This window comes from Haemaphysalis longicornis, unplaced genomic scaffold (assembly GCF_048455015.1).
Source record: "Haemaphysalis longicornis isolate Haplotype H1 unplaced genomic scaffold, Haemaphysalis longicornis Haplotype H1 scaffold_1, whole genome shotgun sequence".
In the NCBI taxonomy this organism is placed as follows: Eukaryota; Metazoa; Arthropoda; class Arachnida; order Ixodida; family Ixodidae; genus Haemaphysalis; species Haemaphysalis longicornis.
In genome coordinates, this window is record NW_027526203.1 from 316,715,723 (window position 1) to 316,736,568 (window position 20,846).

At 44.6% G+C, this 20,846-nt stretch overlaps 1 protein-coding gene across 2 annotated transcripts in view; it reads right to left on the reverse strand.

The window, feature by feature from the left end:
- Positions 1 to 2,790: 2,790 nt before the first annotated feature.
- LOC144150938 (vesicle-associated membrane protein 4-like) overlaps positions 2,791 to 20,846 on the reverse strand; it is a 39,129-nt gene continuing 21,073 nt past the window's right edge. For both annotated transcript variants that reach the window (XM_077682240.1, XM_077682249.1), the window contains 2 exons: positions 10,106 to 10,157; positions 2,791 to 5,893 (listed from right to left, as the gene is read on the reverse strand). In XM_077682240.1, coding sequence (XP_077538366.1) covers positions 5,868 to 5,893; positions 10,106 to 10,157 — 78 coding nt within the window. In that variant the 3' untranslated portion in view covers positions 2,791 to 5,867. The remainder of the gene's footprint in view (positions 5,894 to 10,105; positions 10,158 to 20,846) is intronic.

Here is a 20,846-nt window from a genome sequence, read left to right on the forward strand (position 1 = left end):
TGTCATGCGCAAAGCATTATAAATAAATGCACAACGAGATAAAAATCCCCCCCCTCAAGGGAGGAAGAGCTCACATGCGCATCCATTGAAAGCGGCAGTACGGCAGGCCCAACAGTGGCCACACTCGCTTGTGTCATAGAAGGCAGTGCCCCCACCACCAACGCATCATGGAATGGGCTTGTACCACTCTAAATTTCCAAAGCGTTGCCCTCAAGATGCCGTCTGCTGGCTGCCACCCTTGTGCAAGAGGCGACAAGTGGCTTAAGCTTCATAAAAACCGCCCGAGAAAGGAAGGGGCACGCAGCAATAAAGATTTCTGACAGATAAGTGTCATGAATACTTATGACTGTTAAAATGCGTGCTTAATATCTGCTTAAAGGGGCCGTGCAGGCAAAACACAAGTTTGGTTCATTCAAAGGATTGCCTTGTTAAATTCATACTGACAGCACTTTTAACTAAAAAAAACTTTGCCCAAATAAGCTATATAATTAGGGGAAAAAAAGAGGGGCCATGCAACCCATTAGTGCATTTCCCACTACAGAACCTGTCACAAGCACAGCTGTGCGATTGGCTGCAGGCCGGCAAAAGCAGACATAAATTAGGCAGGGCTTATAAGCTTGCCGGACAAGCTATTTGCGTTTAAATTTAGGGCACATTCTTTTTATAGCAGCAAGAATTATGGGGTGAACCATTAAAGTTACAAACACGTCAGCACCGAAGCACTTAGTGCAGCACTTTTCCGGCTGACACTGCCTAACACAGCCGTCGAACGCATTGGACTTATCTGACACAACACTGACCAACTGAATGATCACTTACATGACCACGTTTGTAGAGTCATAGCTTATGTTTTAGGAAACGATTAGTACGAATCCTAATAAAAATACGGCAGGTATAAAAGTCCAACCAGATGCAAAGTGCAACGAAGTGCAAACACTGGCACTTCAGAAAGTGGGCTATAAACAGGACAACCAAACGGCCGTCTGCGAGATGGTAGCAGCCCTGGCCAGCAGGCTATCTTTAGTTTTGAGGCCCTGTTCTGGATGCATCTAAATTTGTCGAGGTCGCAAAAACACACGATTTAGCGGGAGTTGAAATTTGGGCTTAAAATGTTTAATTTCTCGGTGAATAAAGCATCATTATTTGCTTTTGGATGAGCGTTGGGTGTACTATGAAGCACTAAATCTTTCGAATAAAACAAACTTGTATTTTGTCTGCATGACCCCTTTAAATGCTCTTTACACGCACCATTTGTAGTCACACTATACCACATCACTGCGACACGCAAACACTGTACCCATTTTCGGCTAGTGTACTTGAACAAGAAAACCAGCATTGTTTTCAGAACATTTTATAAGTCTTCAGAAATAACTTCTTGCAAAATTATAAAACACAAGACTAAATGGTATTCTGCAAAGTCACTGATGCCAGCATACTCACAAACATGAACCATTTATTATTCGTATCGTCTTGCAGCTGAGGTACGTACTGGTCCCTTTCAACCACATACCGGCCTGTAAGCATTGCCTCCATGCTACATCAGATGCCCCATCTTTTTGTGGCTACAGAGCGCTACCTATAAACCAAATGTTTGTGATTGCAAACTTGCTTGTATAAGAACGCATGGAATGCACCCTGACCATGTAAATCCCAATCAATTAGGCTCGCAAGGCAGCAGGGAGACTACAGAGAAGGTGGGATTAGTTTCACCTTCCAACTCCTGCTTCCAGTATGACCCAAAACATGCAAAGAGCAGCCCGGCCTGAAATGAGCACCTCCTGTTAACTTCAGACAAGACAACAAGCCCAATTTTGTGACACCAACAGCAACAAACAGGCAGGCAAACTCAATTTGATTGCGACAGTTCTTTAATGATCAAGTTGCTACAGGAACAACGTCTGGCTGATGCCGCTAATGCTACTAAAAATGAAAGGGTCGAGTGACACAAATGGAACAAGGTGGGCACACAACCACAGGCTCCGGAGCAGCTATCTAGGCAAAAAGATTGCGCAGCAAAGTGAGGCGCTCATTACAAAAAGAAGCCCGCACAACACGAGCAGCAAGTGCCACTGATAAAAATATGGGCAGATCTATGTCCAATGGCTAATTCGGGCTGAAAATATGGGCTATTTCACTGTCTGAACTGGGCTCTTGCCCAATCTGGACGCAAGGACATATTTGCGTGGTGGTAAAATTCACTCTTGTGGCTGGCAAAGAAGCATGTGACCTGGGGAACACTGCCGTTCTTGGAACACACATCGTCTGTGCAGAGCCATGGGGCTCCACAGCTGCACTCAGGCAGGCAAATGCTGTCCCACTGCACTGCAAAAGGACATTGCACGAGAACTGCGAGCAACATCGAACAAAAGCAGACCAACAAGGTAGAGGAAAACAGCTAGTTTGTAACCCCGTGCAGAAAAGCCTAAGCCCCCGAATATCTTTGCTTGCACAGGCAAACCTGAAACAGCAGTTTCACAAGCAGCACAGATTCACTTGTGGCTTTCCATCACCATACACGCCATCCGACAGCCTTAGTAAACGGATACGCACAAGCAGATGACCAGCTATTGTGCAAAAAATGCAAAGACAAAAGCTTTATTGATAGTGGTTTGTGTTGTTTAGGCTGCGTTCAAGAGTCCTTACTCTACATTTTATCTTTGCAGTGGCCCTTAAGCACATTTATTATCTAAGCTATAAGCTGTGTATCATGTGCGCTCAAGTATGCAGGCGACCACCGTCAATATCTGAAACAGTGAAGAGTTCAGCAATGTGATGAAAAAAAGACTAGACTAGGAGCCCAATTTTTATTCAGCAAAGAGCCGAACTTTTTCTGCATAAAGAAAGGCACTGGATGCAGTAGGTGCAAGAAAACAAAAATGGAAGTAAACAGCCAAAGAACAAAGGCTTCAGTAATAACCAAAGGCAATAAAATAACAGCAAATAATAAAGGAACGCTTTGCCCCCACATCGCTCTCGTATCAGCTTCATTTCTGCCTCCCCCACCCCCAACCCCTCAAAATATCCTCAAAATCACAATGTCAAGGCAAATCAATACACCTTGCATACAATCCCTAGCTTGCTCTCCACAGAAAAGATCAACCATTCCCCTAGGACCCTTCATTTCCTTCTAAGCTTTCCCATATTGCACCCCTACTAAAGATTTATTAGTTAAAATGCTCTAGGAGAAAAGAAAAGGAGATAAAAGAAGATCGGCCGTCATTTTCCAAACCATTTCACATATTTTTGTTGTGGCACATAAGACATTTAAATCTAGTTACCAAATTTTTCTATCAGCCTGCTGCTATGGGTTGCAACTGCAGACCAAGCAAGCACTTGCACTCTAATATGAGATCCACTACATAAGAGGGCCACAACAGGGTATATTGTAACAGGGTAAATTTCCAGTAGATTATTTAATATATTTTCGGTGTGGCCTACCAACTCATCCATTTTTTTTTTATTAGGCGCCAGACTTTTATTTGCTAATTATTTTTCCGAGGAACCAATCAACTTGGCTCCAATTTTGAGCAACACCTCTCTTAATTTTTCGTGAATCCATGAAGGAATACTTGGGCTCATAAATGAGTGAAGCTTAGATGAGTTTCTAGACAGATTAGAAAGAATATGGGTGCTTCCCACAGAAATGGCAGGCAGCAAACCACACTCCCCAAGAAGTTATCCAGTGTGCCTACAAAACGGTACTAAATAATACAAATCTGTATATCACTGTGGCGATCCCAGATAGCTGACAGGCATGCACCAACGGCTGCACCAACAGCTGCGCATGCACGCAGCAGTCAAGTCCCTTAATGGCTCAAATATCTGCAGGCTCACAGGTACAAAAACAGCAGCACTTTGGGGAAAACAAGAGAAGAAAATAGAAGTACTTTAGATCCAAAAACAACCACCCCTACCCCCAACAGACAGACATGCTGCAACTATGCTAACGTAGCGACACAACACTGCAATGCTCCTGCAGAAAAGGTCGCTGCAATTGCCAAGCAGCTATCACACAGGGCAAACCCATTCATTTTTTCCTCCACAAGGCTTGAAGCCAAAGCAGGGTGCCTTTGTGTGCAAATGGCAGAACACAAAAGGTAACTCAAGGCATGCAAGCCCAGATTATGCCTTAGCAAGAAGTTAAGTGTTACAACGAAAAGTTTGCCCTGTTCGACAATTTTTATTCTGCCGGCCCCTGTACCCAATACAAAATTTTTTCAGCATTCTTCTGTACTGATGGATCGCAGGATAGCAGCGTGGCACAGGCCACCCTGGCATCATAAAAAGTGCTAAACACATACGCAATAAGCTTTCAAAAATAGTAATCTCTGCAAATGGCTGCAATATACAAACTGCGCCAAGGCTGGCACTATGTGCAAAAAGGAGCATTCACGCTCAAAGTTTTGTGCTGCAAATAATGGGTTTTAAATATACTCTGCTAGATTCCACCTAGCACAACCAGTTATTTTTAACTAGACTAGCCATAAAAACAACCCGTGTAGGGTGTAGCGGCTTGTCTAAATACGACTTAAATGACAACTTCTGTAGCTTAAATAAAGCCCAATTCACAGAACAAAACATGTGTTAGCTGTCAAATGCAATTTATGCACGGACCTTGGAGTGCCCACGAATGCTTTCCAACAATTAATTCGCCTAATCAAACACAAGAAAGCAATTATTGTGCGTGAAATAAAACATGCGTACATTGAGTGCCCCTTCATGAACGCACGCCTGTCATTACAATGAAGAGGCGCAAATACAACATTTGAGCTTTCCAATTTTCACACTACGACTAGACAGTTCTGCATGTATTCAGAAAGGAACTGCTGCACATAATGCTTACAAATAAATGCCAAAACACGAAACCAGAAATGACGTTATGTGGATGTCCTGGGAAAGCATGGCTTACAGTATCTACAGGTCTGGTAAAAAAAAATAATGCATGTACAGTAAAACCGCGTTATAACGACATGGGATATAACAAACTAATGAATATAATGAAGCAATCTTGATTCCCCTGGAAATTCGCACAGATGCCCATGTATTTAAGAAATGGTTTCAACAAAGCTTAAATTTCCTCGCAATGGTTATAACGAACTTTTTTTTTCCACAACGAGCATTTACAGACCACTTTGGTACTTGTCAAGTCAATGTCTTAGAGCGCGCAATGGGTTATATTGCATCTCGGTTGCGGTAATTCAAAACTCACAGTAGCTAGGGGCCACCAACTCCAGCACGCTAAAATGGCTGCAAGCGCCTGGCAACACGCGCGAAGGTGCGCGTCTCCCGGGCTCTCAATCGGGCGCCTGCATGTTCCTCCAGTCACTCTACCAGGATGCGGCAGACCTGCGGCGCCACTTCTTTGGCGCTCACGATGACGGTGAGGATGGACTCAATATCGCGGCTGCAGCTGAAAAAGCCATCAATCGCCTGAAGAAGATGCGGCAAAAATCTATCAAGGACTTTTTCTCTGCGAACTGAGCAGCCAGCTCGTGTGCTGTTGAATGATCACAATGAGCCGCTTGGCGTAACAATTCTTTGCGTTTTTTTTTTTTTCCTCTCGCTTGTTCTGGTTTTTGCGGGCTGCTGTGAGTTTCGGTGGTGAGTACATCCTCTCTTGCATGCAAATTGTCGGTAGAAATGGACACTGGCTATAAAGAAGTAATGGTTATAACGAAGTAATTGCGATCCCCTTTCAACTTCGTTATAACGAGGTTTTACTGTATGATAACAAACAAAAAATGTTGCCTTCACAATCTTAAGCTAAGAAAACATTTCAAGGTGTCTGGGCGAAAACAAAACAATGCAATGGCATTTAGCCATAAATACAACGCTTGCAGCGAAGACACTCGGCCATGGTGCAAGCTTCAGGAGTTCCGCACAATAATCGGCACTGCAAACAGACGAGAGGAAAGAACAGAAAAGTGAGACAATTTTGGCATTCAGAAACTGTCATGATACATCGGCAGCGTGATAATAAATAAAAATAGCACAGGAAGTTCACCCGTTTCCACATCAATTGTTCGTGCAATAACAGACAGTGAACGAGGTCCCTAGTGGACCACTTTAACGCACACAAGAAACAACACGAGTAGAATGCGAACACTGAGACCAGTCCAGAAAGAACACCTGAAGGCGACAGTTCTTGCAGGGCAACCATTTCATGAAACCTTGATTTTGCTTCAGGGCTGGAACAAACGGTCAGTTAAACTTCCATGTTCTTTACCCCAAGCTTCTCCTCCGAGACGCAGGGGTGTCGAGGATCTGACCCCTGGATCTCCAGGCAAATGGCTCTGCTATGACAAAAATTGTACATATATTTACACGAAGATTGACAAGTGCGTCTGTGGCAAGCCCTGGTTACTCAGGAAGCTGGCTGATGACTGGCGTAGCCTCCACTGGCAACCCTCTTGAGTGTGCTTCCCTTGCATTTTATACATTCTCAAGCGCATTAAGGAAGCAGGGCATGGTCTTCGTTGGCTCAGGCTGCTGCTCCTTTGTGCTGCTTCCTGGAACAGTCAGCAGGTGTGGCCTTTTCCCAACCAGGGTTCTTGTCACACTAATCAGTCCACTAGCTTAATGGTCATTCCTTCTTTGCATTGCTTCCTTGAAAGGTCAGTAGGTGTAAACTGTGCCCAACAAAAGTTGTCACACTAATTAGCAGCGTGACCAGCGGAGGCCACTGGGTTTCTTCCCGAGAACGGCAGTTATTTGTCACCTCCATTGGCAGCGGTATCTCTACAGCTTGGTTTTGAGTGCACGGCATCATTCTGTTCACTGTAAGATGAATATCTGCGCTACGTGCTTAAAAAGTTCGTTGACATTCTAGACATGGCCCAAAGAAAGGGCACTAGCACTTTGCCACATAACTTGTCTTTCATCCGTGCCACCAGGCTGCTCTACACACATGGTATGGCAGTCGGATGTGAGGCAGCAGAATTTTTCCTTACTGCCGGCATGATAAAGTTGCCCGAAACAACAGATCAGCATCAAAAATCAGGAGCTTATCTCTGAATGGAAGCAATCAGCCACCATTCAAGGTCAATGGCATACAGAAGATTTAATTCCGGGGAGGCAAGACTCGCAAACAAATAAGCAAGTAAACGAGAAGGTGAATATGACATGAATAAATACGAAAGTAAAAAGATCCATTCAGAATTTTAAAAAACAAAGTAACTTTGGGATGCAGTGGGCATACTCTACATAACCTTCTGATTGTTTTCTTCCCTTTTGCATTTCTTCAAGGGTACATCAAAGGGTACTGCTTGCGACGTAGACGTAATAATCGTAATCTGATAATAGGCAAATTTAGTGGCATCATACATTTTCCTCCATATCTTCTGGAAGATGAAAATTTCAGGGAAGGAAATGAATGCGCGCTAGAGGGTGGTTCACATACACATATGGACTGGTCTGGAGACTACCAGTTTGAAACAAGACTGCATCGATAGCTTGGCCTGCCAACTTAGCACTCTAACACTTGCTGCTGCCCCAGTCCACAGCAACAATATTTCCCTACTCCCACACTGGTCAGCATCGCTGCACCTGGACAAAACTATCCGTCTGTGGCAAAAAACAATGCGAATGGCTTCAAACTGCACAGCTGAACCCTGCACTATGAAGTTTCGTCTCAACTTTTTCCCATCTGGTGCAACATTTCAGCAATACTAGCACCTACAGGAATTTCCAAATCGGCTAGCAGATTCGTTGGGCTTTGTTAGCCTTTTTCCCCAAAGACCGGTTGAGCTAAGGTGCCTTATGTGCAACTCATTTATTGTACAACCTCGCCACCAATTTATACTCTACCCGCTCAAGAGACGCATTCGACAGTAGCAGGATGACATATAACCTTGGGAGGACATGGGCCTTCAAGATATTTTTGTTTCTTGATAAAATTAATCAAACTTCACTGCATTGCAATTACTTTTATATAATTACTTTTAGAGTAGGTCGACTAGATCTAAAGATAATCAAAAATACCTTTATGTTGCTTGCTAACCACAAAAAAAAGAACTGCTAATCAGAAAAGAAATATTAACATATAGGCAGGCACTTAAATGTATAAAGATGCAGTGCCAAAGAAACACTTTTAAACCACCCCATCATTACTTACTTTACAGCCAAATGATGCACAGTGTCTATAACATAACAAATGAGCAATATACAAATGAACAGAAAAGTAAACGTGTTAGAGTTGAAATGAAAAAGCTGGTTGCAGGGCTTCCCTTATTAATTGAGCTTTATTCATCACAGAAGACTATAACTCTAGCTGTCCTACGTCATGAGATAATTGTGCGGAAAACATGCAAGGTGGCCAAAAAAGCTGTTTTGAGAAAACAACAAAATAAATTTAGGAATGAAGGCGTGGAAATGGTCCTTTACAGAACTGTGGAATGCGAGAGCCCTGTAAATACTCATGATAGGGCTGTAACATTTTGTCCTCATTTTCTTTAAAACCTGTAGATCACAAATACAAATATTTATTACATTGAATGTTTTTGATGATTTTTTGACTCCTTAAAAGAAATAATGCTGCTCCAAAGATTGCAGGTGTATGAGAGGACTTCTCATACAAGTGGCTGGCCATTTGGGAAGCCAAACTTAACATACTGCCCGTCTTCAACTATGTCCGGTTAGCAGCAACAGCACAGCAGATGAAGGTTGCAGCACCTATGTCCTTTCCATGCATAATGATTTTTTTTTTCTTATCGACTAATGTCTTGTCCATGATAACGCAGTATTATACAGTCCGGTCAGCAGTTGTGCAGTATTGTTGAAAATAAATTATTGTGCACTCAATAATGGCACCCTTAAAATTAAAAATGCTGAAACTGAGTACATTGAGCTAGAATTTTGGAAAATGCAGTTTAACATTGCAAACAGGGCTTTTGAAAGAATGTCTAACATGTAGTTTTGCACATTCCATAAAATCAACCAGGGATGGAGAATGGAAGTTTCGCATGTTTTGTTTCCCTTCAGGAAAGAAGTCAAGCTCCTCACAGCTTGCGGCAGTGATCCTGCTGGATTACCCATTTCATTCAGCCATCAACAAAGTCAGCCGTCAACAAAGTTGATTAATAGTTGATGGAGTCATTCTAATGTGAAACTTGCTTGTGATTTGATATAAAACATTATCACTAATTTTTTGACGCTTTTTATAGTACCTGCTGATATAAGGCAAGTGAGCCAACCCTTAGGAGTAATAGTGAAGCCATGCATTTTTTTCCAGTTCACCCTAAAATTATTCACAGCACAGAGCTTAAACCTGTCAGTGCCACCATTGTTTTGAACTTGTTACCACTGCTTAAGGTGTGACAGGTACAGTGGCATTAAGGTCATTGTTCCAACCTCAAGGTAGAGAAAAATTCCTTCAAATAAGAAATAAATTTGATTTAAGATGCTTCCTTTTGCCAAAAGACATATGAAGGTGAAATTCTGGCTAGTAACAGATTAAAACATAAAAACTACTGAATGGGACCATTTACAGAGCCATTGCCACAAATGACCTCACAAGTCCTGTCTGCATTCATTTCAAATAAGTGAAAGCAGAGCAATTCGAACAAGCCTAGGAAAGAAAAGTACAGCACAGGGCTAGGTAGTTTTTCATTTAGTATATCGTAATTGTACATATATCTTGATCATATCGTTATTCTATACGTACGCTTATAAATATGAAAAATAAAAAAACATGGATTCCGCAGCTTCGCTCACTGTTCATGTCAGCAAAACATGAGGGCACCGCAATTTTTTTCTACAGCATATTTATATATTACTGCATATTATAAAATAAAACTGCCCATTAGCAACCCCACCTGTGCCCCAAGGAACCTGGAAAAAAGGAGGTAGAGAAGTGGCACTGTGTCAACTCATCTAAAACCCCAACACAATCACCCTAAATTACTATACGGGGCACTTCATGCCCACCTGATTTGGTCTACCTGATTTGATCTAAGCCTCTAATGTTCACCTCTGTCCTGCATGTTTTCTTTACTTTGTATAGTTTTATAATTGCTCTCAATTTTGCTGTACCATTACATTTGCCCGAATACTTTTGAAAACATGCACTTCTTGAATTATGCTATTTGATGCAATGGAAATTACTCACCGAATATGATTAGTAAGATAGCCAGGATGACTAAAACCAGGAGTACCTTTACCTGAAAAAGAGAACAAATAAAAAGGTAAGTTTTGTGCTTGCCTGACCTTGTTTCCGGTAGTGTGACTACACTAGTTTGAGAATACATCATAATAACTGCAATTCACATGCACGTTTGAAACTTGCTCGTTTCACTGTGGCATCAAGCCCATTGCCGTTCATACGACCGATGCTGAATGTGGCCATATGAATGTGATGACCACAACCGAACAATAATGCCTACAAGACACCAAGGTACTGTACATGGCTGCTACCAAAGTTTGTAATTCAATGCATGTGACAAAGCATGTGTACAGTGCTCACGGATTGAAACGCGACACTGCGAGCGCGTGGCCTGCGGTACATGCAGCGCCGCCCGTGGACGCCCGCGGGAGCTAGGTGTTGCACTGTGGTATACCCAGAGGACGAGAGCTTTTTGACCGCAGGCTTGCTGCTTCCGGTTGCCAATAAGCGGGGCTGTGGTTCCCCGCAGCGACAGCGGTGCGCTGCGAGCCTGGAGCGCAGAGGTGTGTTTGTGCGCCGGTGGTAGCCGCCCGGCAGTCCGCACGGTTAATTTCTCGACATCATCTGCTCGCGCGCTCTTGTTACGCGTGCCCTTCCGATGCGACACAGATAAAGTGCATGTAAGGCATGGTCGCGCTTATCTGAATAAAACGAGCGTCTGCACGAAGGAACCGCCAACTTTATTCCATGATATAAACAAAAAAAAAGAGGCGAGCCGACGAAGTACTAATGCACAGCACAATACACGAACGTGCCTGCAAAGGCGTCTTTCCTTTTTTTTAGTTTACATCCTGGAATAAAGTTTGCTGTTGGTTCGTGCAGACGCCCGTTTTATTCAGATAAGCGTGACCGTGCATTACATGAACATCACTGTGCCGCATTGGACGGGCACGCGTAACAAGAGCGCGCGCACACGATGTCGCGAAATCGGCTGCGCGCACAGCCCGGCTACTACCGTCGGCGCACAAACGCGTTCCAGCGCTCCAGGCTCGCAGCAACCCGCTGTCGCTGCGGGGAACCCCAGTCCTGCTCATTGGCAACCGGAAGCAGTAAGCCTGCGGTCAAAACGCTCTCATCTTCGCGGTATACCACAATCAACACCTAGCTTCCACGGGCGTCCATGGGCGGCGCTGCGTGTACCGGCGGCCACGCGCTTGCAGTGTCGCGTTTCAATCCGTGAGCACTGTACAATGCACGTATACAATGCATGTGACAAAGGCCAAAATGCAGAAGAGTCCAACTAACTTAAAGGGACACTTAAGGCCGAACAATCTTAACACGAAAGTGTTTTATGTTGGGATCCACCAAGATCTAATTGACGTCATATCCGTCACAGAAATAACATCGCCAGAAAAACGCGGCTGCGCCAGGATTCGAGCTGCGTGCTCCGTCGCCAGAACGGAAGGTGCCAGGCGCTTTACTGAATCCACTACGAGCTGTAGTGCAGAAAGCCGTATGAATGCGCCATATATCTTTCCTATAACCTCCTCTATTTCGATGGTGCTGCCGTCTAAGAGAGGTGAAGCGAAGTAGTGCATCATGATGCTAATGAGCTCCGACAGTTAGCACCAGCTGACCTTGTCACAACACAACCGTCTGCCGTACACTCCACAGAGCAGGGACGCAGTGGTCGCACATTTGCGAAAGCGACGCGCCAGCAGGTTGTCGCTCGCCAAGCACACCCACAAGACAGCCCCGCAAATCATGCTCTTTCGCTGCAACGGACCGTGAGTTCACCAAACGATTTGCTGGCAACCCGTTCGGTTTCGTTCGCATGGTTTGCGAGCTTGTGTGGTTTCATTCGGGTTTACGCAGTGCTCCGGCGCGTGCAATCCGGTGTCTAATGTTGATAAGCCTGACGGTGCCATACCGACGAAATATAAATAGCGATTTGCAAGTTCACATCGATGCACAATAAACATTCAACTGATCCTGTGAAAGCGCATCTCACTTTCGTGTATTACCGATTCCTATGAAAGAGGGATCAACCACATTTTGTTGTTTTTGTTTTTGTTTTGTTTTTTGTTGAAAGGTCACACCTTGTAGCTCTCTTGGCTTTTGTTCAACGGCCAACAATGCCGTGTTTGCTGACATGTAAATCATTAAAGCTGCCCTTTTTCTCCGCCACTCTTTTTTTTTTGCGACGTCATAAAGACTAAAACATCCCCCATTTCACACTTCTAAGCTTTACGTCAAAGGCCAACGAACCCTAGTTTGCTGAGAAATAAATACTAATTAAAGCTGGCATATCTCCCACCCATTTACCTTCTATTTTTATAGTGACCTTAAAGGGCAAATTACAAAGCACCCAGAGCAAGCTGGAAGCCTTTTGCGATTTTACTCGACCACCTTCATTTTCCTGTGTGCCCATTCTCATTGGCTTTCACTTTTGTTGTGAAGATTGGAAGCCAATCAGAAAGGGTGTATGAATATTTGAAACTTTTGAATATTGACGCAACTAACACAATATTCAATACGGCTTCGAATCGAATAGCACTATTCTAAAACATTTGACAAATTTTCGAAGTACAGTAATCCCTCGTTATAATGAGTCCGCGGGACGTCGAAAAATTTCGTTATGAGCAGTATTTCGATATAAGCGTCCAGTCAAGAAAAACTAAAGCAGTTGAGCTTTAATTGCACCACGACTGCTAGGAATAAAAACATAACGTATTCAGAGAAGCAAAACTTTAATTCGAGTGCAAAAAAGCCAGTGAGCTTTGACTGTTTTAAGTTCTTGTCGAGCACAAGCAACTCCTGCTCCAATTTGACGACGCCTTGCATGAGGCTCTGGTCGCCGCGATTTGGCGCCGTGAACACCTGTGACTGGCGTCTGAACGCCTAGCAGACTGGAGAGCAAATGAGGAGGGAAGGCAGTGGCAACATTTCTAGGGGCGCGCGGGCATCACGGAACGCTACGAGATTTTCGTTCTGGGAAAGGCTACAAATGCTGTGGCTTGTGTCTGAGGTTGTGTTTGTGAGCTCAAAAAATGACTACCCGCTCATTCTAGGTCAGAGCGCAATCATGAAAACAGACCGGTTTTGCAATAGGGGCTTTGCGTGATCACTTGACAATTTTTTTTCCGAGGCGTACAGCCATGATGTTTACAAAACAAGAGTTTTTCGGCACCCTGTTGTCGACAAAACTGCTAATTCTACAGTTCGAGTGCCGTTGTACGTGCACCGTCGCGTCCACGCCATTGACCAATGTCTTTGCGTGGCTTTGCGTGGTCATTGACCCCGCAATGGACCACGCATTTGGACCGTTTGTCTAAAGTCGGATGGGGCGAGTTGAGCATGACCGGTTCGAGAAAATCGCCGGGGAAAGACCGGCTTGCATTGACCCGACATGTTGACAGCCTGACTCGCCGCTGGGTCGCCGCCACTCGGAGGCACCCCCGCTCGCCTCTTCGTGCTAAGTGGGTCACACTGTTCGTGCACTTCGAGTAATGCGGTCCAAAATGCATGTGTTTGGGTTGGGACCAGATGAAATTTCGAATAAAGCGATATTTCGAGTAAAGTGATTTCGTTACAACGCGGGATTACTGTATGTCGAAGTTCAGAAACATGCACTGGCGTTCTCCGCTAACAGCGATGGGCTCTCCCACACTACTCCAGCGATGTGTGGCCAAACGGCAAGAGGAAGGTGCTTTTGGAGAGCCCCTCGTACCTCCTTGGCACTGGACTAACCCTGCCCTCATGCTTCTCTTTAGCATCCCGACAACTTGGTCACGCTCAAGCTACCCTAATCAACACTCCATAGATAAGAAAGCCCTGCTGCATATTGATGGAGTCCCATGTTTTCTAATCAAAAGATGACAAAGTGCATCTTTTTATTGGTAATGTTTCTTTTTTTTTTTCTATATAGGACACCGGAAAGATGGTAACATTGTCTGGCCTCAGGCTCCTAGACACCAAGATAAAGCTTTCTTGATGAGAAGGCATTGACACTGTGGCAATCGTGAAGCTGGTTGTCGTGCACACTTGTGTTATCAGGCACTTGCCCTGGTGCTGGCTTGCCATGCACTTTTGTTGTACCGCGCTTGCGCTAATTTAGATTCTGTTTTATAGTCTGCACTGTTAATTTATTCTGTTTTACAGTCTGCACTGTCTGCTAATTTATAGTCTGCACTGTTTTTATATGTTTATGCCAGGCATGAAATGCCCTTCAAGGAACCCATGTTTAAGATTTGTGCGTGTGTGGGACATTCAACTGCTAAAAAAAAAAACAATAATTCATGCGTTGTTAGTACAGGAAAAGGGACCCGGCAGGTGCAATGCAGGGATGATACCACCACGGCATGAAGGCATGCTGGCGAGGGTTTAAATATCATAATTTTTCATGCCTTGCACTGCCCTATACAAGCACTTTCCTTCCAAGAACTGACATGAGCGACATGCAACTGCCGTTACTGTTTTTTCACAAAGAAATGCATTTATCTCGGCTTGTCAGAATATGAACCCCCCTTACAACAGTACTGAGACACACATGGTTGAGGCCACCACATAAGGTGAAAGTTGCTCCCATAAAATACACAGTGTAACCTCATCACAACAGATCGGCTTACAACAGATATCCAGATACAACATACCGATTTGCAATGCTCGAGTGGTCTTCCTAACTGTGCCATTTATTAAACTTCCTTTAGTGAAGATTCGTTTACAATATACATTCGGATATAACAGACCTTAAAAGGTTAGCAAGTCCATCTTTGCACCTCCACAGTGGACCTTTCAAGTGCAGACACCTTTCATTTCATACATTTGCAGTGGTTGTGTTTCTAATTTACAATAGTGATCAAACGAAAACAATTTGAAACAATTACAAATAATTGCGAGTCAGTAGAAGTGAAACTTTTTGCATCCACTAGCAGTACGCGTAAGTGTTATGTCCTGGCAGTCAAGTGATAGGATATAATATTGCCGCGAACCATACATTGGGTTTATTTATTTATGTTTTGTTTTTACTGCCTGGCTGTGCCGGTCTGTGTTATCTGTGTGCCAAGGAAAGCGCGTGTTCCATTCTTGCTTTCTATGCGGCATGTGTTATCTCTTCTGACAGGGAGCGCGTTCAGAACTAACGTCAAAAGCCTAGAATAATCTTCTTTGATCTACAGTGTTCTGGATGCAATTCGACTGTTCGAGAAGCCCTCGCGCCGAGAGATAGATGACCGCAGAGGAGACGCCACGGCATTCGACTCTCGACGCTCGTCTGCGCATGTCACTTTGTTGACAGCTGTTTCACCGCCTGTGTATTCTTTGAGTTGTTAGGGGAGCACAAGTTCGCTCCAATAAACTTGTATTCCTTGAAGACAACTGTGTTGCCTTTGGCTTCGTGACAATATTTAACAATGTTATAGTGCAACAAAGCAGATGTTTATATACGAAAATTACCATCATTGAAAGAAAAGAATGTATGCCTTATACAATATAGATGGCTCAATCTCCAAGCTTAGCAATGAGACGCTTACTTGCACTTCGTTTATATCCATGTGGATACAATGGAAATGCAAGTGTAGGTTGAAGAAGAGACCTTTACTTGCACTTTGCTTATATTCATGTAGACACAATGGAAATGCAAGTGTAGGTTGAAGTGAAAGATAGTAATGATAACAGTATATGTGAATTAAAACATTGAGGCAGTGCCATACAACAGGTGCCCAGCAAATGTAACAAAACTCATGCGTGTGATTTTGTGACGTGCTTCATAGTGTCACAAGAGGATGAAACTACTGAAAAACCCAAGTAATCCTGAAAGTTTGTTGGCCTTAAATACCAACCTGTTTCAGTTGCAACTGAATCTTAAGAAATGGCCAACGTATTTTATTGTTTGATTTGTTTTTAACAGTTCGAGCTCTTGTTGTAGTAGACTTCATCCATGATTCCATAAATGTCTGTAGTAACAGTACAGTAGCCGACCGTTTTTTCAGACTCCAAAAATTCAGACTTGCTGGATATTTCGGACTTTCCCGAGGAACCGCCAGTTGTCCCATAGGTGCAATGGCTCTAGGATTTTTCGGACAGCTCTTTTATTTGGACTATTTTTCGTTCCCCTCCAGGTCTGAAAAATCGGCCGGCTGCTGTATTTGGATTGTTCATACTTCTTTAATAGCAGACTGAAATCATGCCAGGAGCAAATGACTGAGCCCGTTAATTGAAGACTGTGGCCACAGAAGGGCGAATTCCCCTATGATCCTGGCGGCTGCAGCTGACCAGACAAGGCGAACAGGATGGCGACTGAGGTTCCAGAGGTCGCCCTCATGCTACGTACGACCAAGTGCTGCCTGAACAACTAAGGCACTGGGCACACTGCACAAGGCATTCAGATTCGTGCTGAGTTACCCTGTAGTCAGTGAGCCTGCAGTGTTGCCAGCCAACAGGCCATGCTTCATGCCTGATGCGCTGCTAATAGACCAGTACAACTGCGCCATCAGCCAGGCCAAGAAGTACGATGAGTAGGCAGCTGCACATCACCTGCGGCTGGTGGGACTACCTGAGTGAGCCAGTGCACAGTAGTCTACTTCGTGGTGATTCTGACGTTTCTGCTGCCCTTGAACCTTCACAACTTTGAGCTCAAGAACCGCATTACCCAGTAGAACGAAGTGTACCACACGATGCCCTGGGGAATGACCTCCCTCGTGTCTGGGAACATGGCCATCTCGTATGCACTCTGAAATTGCGGCACGCTTAAGACATGAATGATGAACTGGTTGAAGCAACTGTGTGTTGTCCCGGTCTCAGTGAAACTTGTTCCAAGGCTTTGAACGCTTCTGAGGTGACCACGGTGAAAGAGCAACGTCCGGAGATCTACTACATCACCTGAAATGTGGCCCAGCAGATGGATATCCACCCTATGAGAGTGATGCTGCTGGTGAGTGTGGCCTCCAAATCCAACTACAAGATGCCGTCATCGGGTGCGAAATGCTATCACCTTAGAGGTCTAGTACATCTCGTCGCTCGAGATAATCCTGCATGGTGTTCAGAAGAACACTGTGTCCTACTTCCTACACCCAGACACCCTCAACCCTGCGGGCGGACTTGTGGTGTGCAACGAGATGCTCACGCTGGCACCAGTTCCACAAGTACTTTTTTTGTTTTTGGCTGCTGCACTTTCGTCACTGTGCTCCACATAAACTGTAGTAGAACCGCTGCCTCTGATCGCCTGTTTTTTCAATGCTACATGGGTGCATTTAGTGTATAGGCCGCAACATGTCATTTGTTTCCTTGTGCTGGACCTGTGCACTTTAGCTGCAGGGGGACTGTGCTGCTGATGACGATAATAAAGAGGCGGCTCGCATGAGAACAAGACTAGCTCGTTCCACATGCTCGCGCAGTTTGGCCCTGATGAGCGCAGAAATGGGCGATCGGCTCCCTTTCTACAGTGAAAGCTCGTTAATTTGAACTTCAATAATTTGAATTTACAGATAATTCCGAGCTGTACGATTTACTCCGGCCAAGTCTCCGTAGAAGCCTATGGGCCATATTCTGAGTCCCTCCTCCACTCCATTTGCTTCCTCCACTCGGCTGAGGGGAGGATCCCGCAATGCTTATGAATGGGGAAATTGATTTCAAAGATTTCCTTTACTGGAGGCTCGACTGGAGGAGGGACTCGGAATACCAGGGTATGTTAATTTGAACTCGGAATACCAGCCCATTAATTTGAACATGAGGGGCCTTCGCCACAGATAATTTGAACTACGCGCCACCGCGCCAGCAGCTTGGGGCCGGAGAAACGGTCCCGCTGCCTACACACGAGGAAAAAAAACAGACAGAGAAGTAAAATCGGGTAAAAGCAATCTAAAGCCCCCATAGTGGATATTTTGGAAGGAGTTCCTTTGCAGACTACATTAATGTGGACATGAGATCAGGGTGTACAGCGTGCTCACAGATGGCATCAATTCTGAGATCAGAAGCATTGAACCTCTTGCTGCCATTGACCACGAGGAGGTAGCGGACGAAACACCAGTGTGGCCATTGCTCGGAAGTAATCACCGGTTAGAATGCCGCCCGTCTATTCTTCAGCTTTAGAGTATGCCAAAAGGAGGCCTTCTGCTACATTTGCTCGTTAGAGAACACAGTGCCAGCTTTCGCCTTCGAGCATGATAGGCAGCTTTCAATCGTGGCCTTTTTCAAGCATTCAATTGCTGACATGCTCTACCACTCCACAGTTGCATTGTACAGCTTTATTGCTTCAATTTCATCACTTTCATTAATTTGAATTGAAATGGTGTCCCTTTAATGAGCTTTAACAAATTAACAAATTTAATTTAACAAATTAACGAGCTTTTACTGTACGTCGCTTCCGCGACACTCTGCAGGTGACTAGACCCTTGCCCAAATTGCATTCTGCGTTTACAGCTGCTAAGCTGAAACAGTAATTTGTGAGAATTTTACGCTAATGCAAAAAAAAATCCCCATTAATGTTGTCATAGTCTTTACGCAGGCAATTTGTGAAGGAGCTAAATGTAAACCACCAAAACTGCCATAACTGACGAGTACACAGGAGCATTGCGTAAGCCTAGACCTGCGATTTTTTTTTTCTTTTTTGTGCCAAAATGACAGCAAAAGGTCTGAATAATTTATTTTTACCAAATTATTACTAAAAGCAAGAAATACTCCAATTGGTGTAACAATAATTAATAAATATAGTAATAATAGCCCACTGAATCTGCGGGTGAATGGCAAGCGTGAGGCCCCCGACTTGGTTTTTCTTTCACAATGCCTAATTTATTTCAAACCTTAAATGGAGCCTGCAGCACTTACTGTCGACTACTCCAAATGTATTTTGGGATGAAGTCTACTGTCCCAGCAATCCCCTCCCACCAGAATTATAAAAATCCGTTGACTATCACCGAAGCTACGTGCGATGAGAAATCGTGCATGATCGTTCCCTATCAACTCGACGAAAGCTGCACGCTCCCTCCCGGAGAGGAGGGCGGCTCGTGGCGTTCTTTCAACGGCCTTCATTATATCACAGGCCGGGGAGTTTTCTCTTTCTCTCCGCAATGTGGTGGGGCCTACTTTCCGGTCTGGTGCCACAAAAAATCAGGCACGGCTGCCTGCTCACAAGCGCACGCTCAGGCTGGTAGGGCATTTTTGAAGTAATAAACGTTTGCTGTCGAGTGGTCTGCATGAAAGGGAGGTATTGAGTTTGTCACTCAAACTCCGCGTGCACTCAAAACACAAAAGAAACGCCAAAACTGTTCGTACAAGTTCAGGCATAGAAGAGGCTGGTGCACAGCGCCGCCACCGCCGGATCATCGCAGGAAATGCGAGAAATAAACCGTGATGTTCACCAGCAACACCCGATAGGACAGCCACTGCTGAAATGATGTAATTTCAGCAATGCCAGTGGTGCATAATGAGAGAAACTGAAGATAGCGTGGTTGGTTTTTCCGCATCTTTCACAGTAATTTGCAAGCTCACCGCTTCATGTGCACGTGCAATACGGTATTTACTCGCGTAATAAACGCACTTTTTTCCCCTTAAAACCGAATCAAAGTTGGGGGTGCGTTTATTATGCGGGGTAATTTTCTGGAAACTTTTCAGGCTTGACGAAGGAAGGCCACCACGGAACAAAATATTGCATTAGATAACCTACCTTTCGCAGTAAATATACGTGTACACAATTGGCAAGCACACAGAGTTTTTATGAAACTACACTCGTCCTCGTTTGTCAAAGCTTCACTTCGTCGATTCTGAAGTGTCTACCGGCAGCACAGTTCCCATGCTCAACTAAGTACTCCCCAACCTTTAACTTAAAACTGGCCGTGTAACTGAAATTTTCGACCTATCGCCGACTGAAAAGTGACAGACGAGTGGAAAAGCAAGCAAGTAACAACGCTATCACGAAAAAAGTAGGGCGAGACGCTCAGTGGACTGAGCCGACTGAGCGTTGCTGTGATTGGCTGTCCCACGACACCACACCGGAGTGTTTGTTCGTTTTTACTTCGAGAGATGGCTCTAGGTTGCATGCGCGATCATTAGTGGGAGCGAGTAAAGTGGGAAAGCTACAGTACGGCCATTCGTGGGACTGCTGGGTTAAAAAGTTGGGGGTGCGTTTATTACGCGGGGAAAAAAAAGAAACTTAATTTTGACGACTCAAGTTTGGGTGCGTTCATTATGCGAGTGCGTTCATTACGCGAGTAAATACGGTATTTGGCTCAGGTATTCCTGGCAGTGTAATCTAAACATCACACAGGTTTACTTGCACTGCTCAAACCATGTTGCAGGGTCCCATTAAGTGGATTGCAAAAGCATTTCTTTGTGGGGAGTGACATTTATTAATAGCGGCACCTTTGGTTGCAATTTCTTTAGAAAAACTCAATTTGCATAACAACAAGGCCATTGCCGGCAATGCCACACCAAACTCATGGCTGAACTACGTGCTACATATGGCCCCTATGGAGGCACGGAGCACTTTCGCAGAATCGCGACAACGCTAGTAACACGTCCTTCCACTCTAGGTAAGCTAATGAGAAACTCTATGGACAGAACAATGCTGTAAGCAGGTGCAGACCAAAGGGATTCGCCAAAGGGGACCTGACCTATGCAGCTTCCCACGGCCCACCGACTCAGCCCAATGAGCGAGGCAACCCATCGCCTGCTTGCAGGTCAGACAGACATGCCCGATGGCTTTTCGACTCTACCTGCTTGCTTATATATGGGTGGGTTGAGTTGAAAAAAC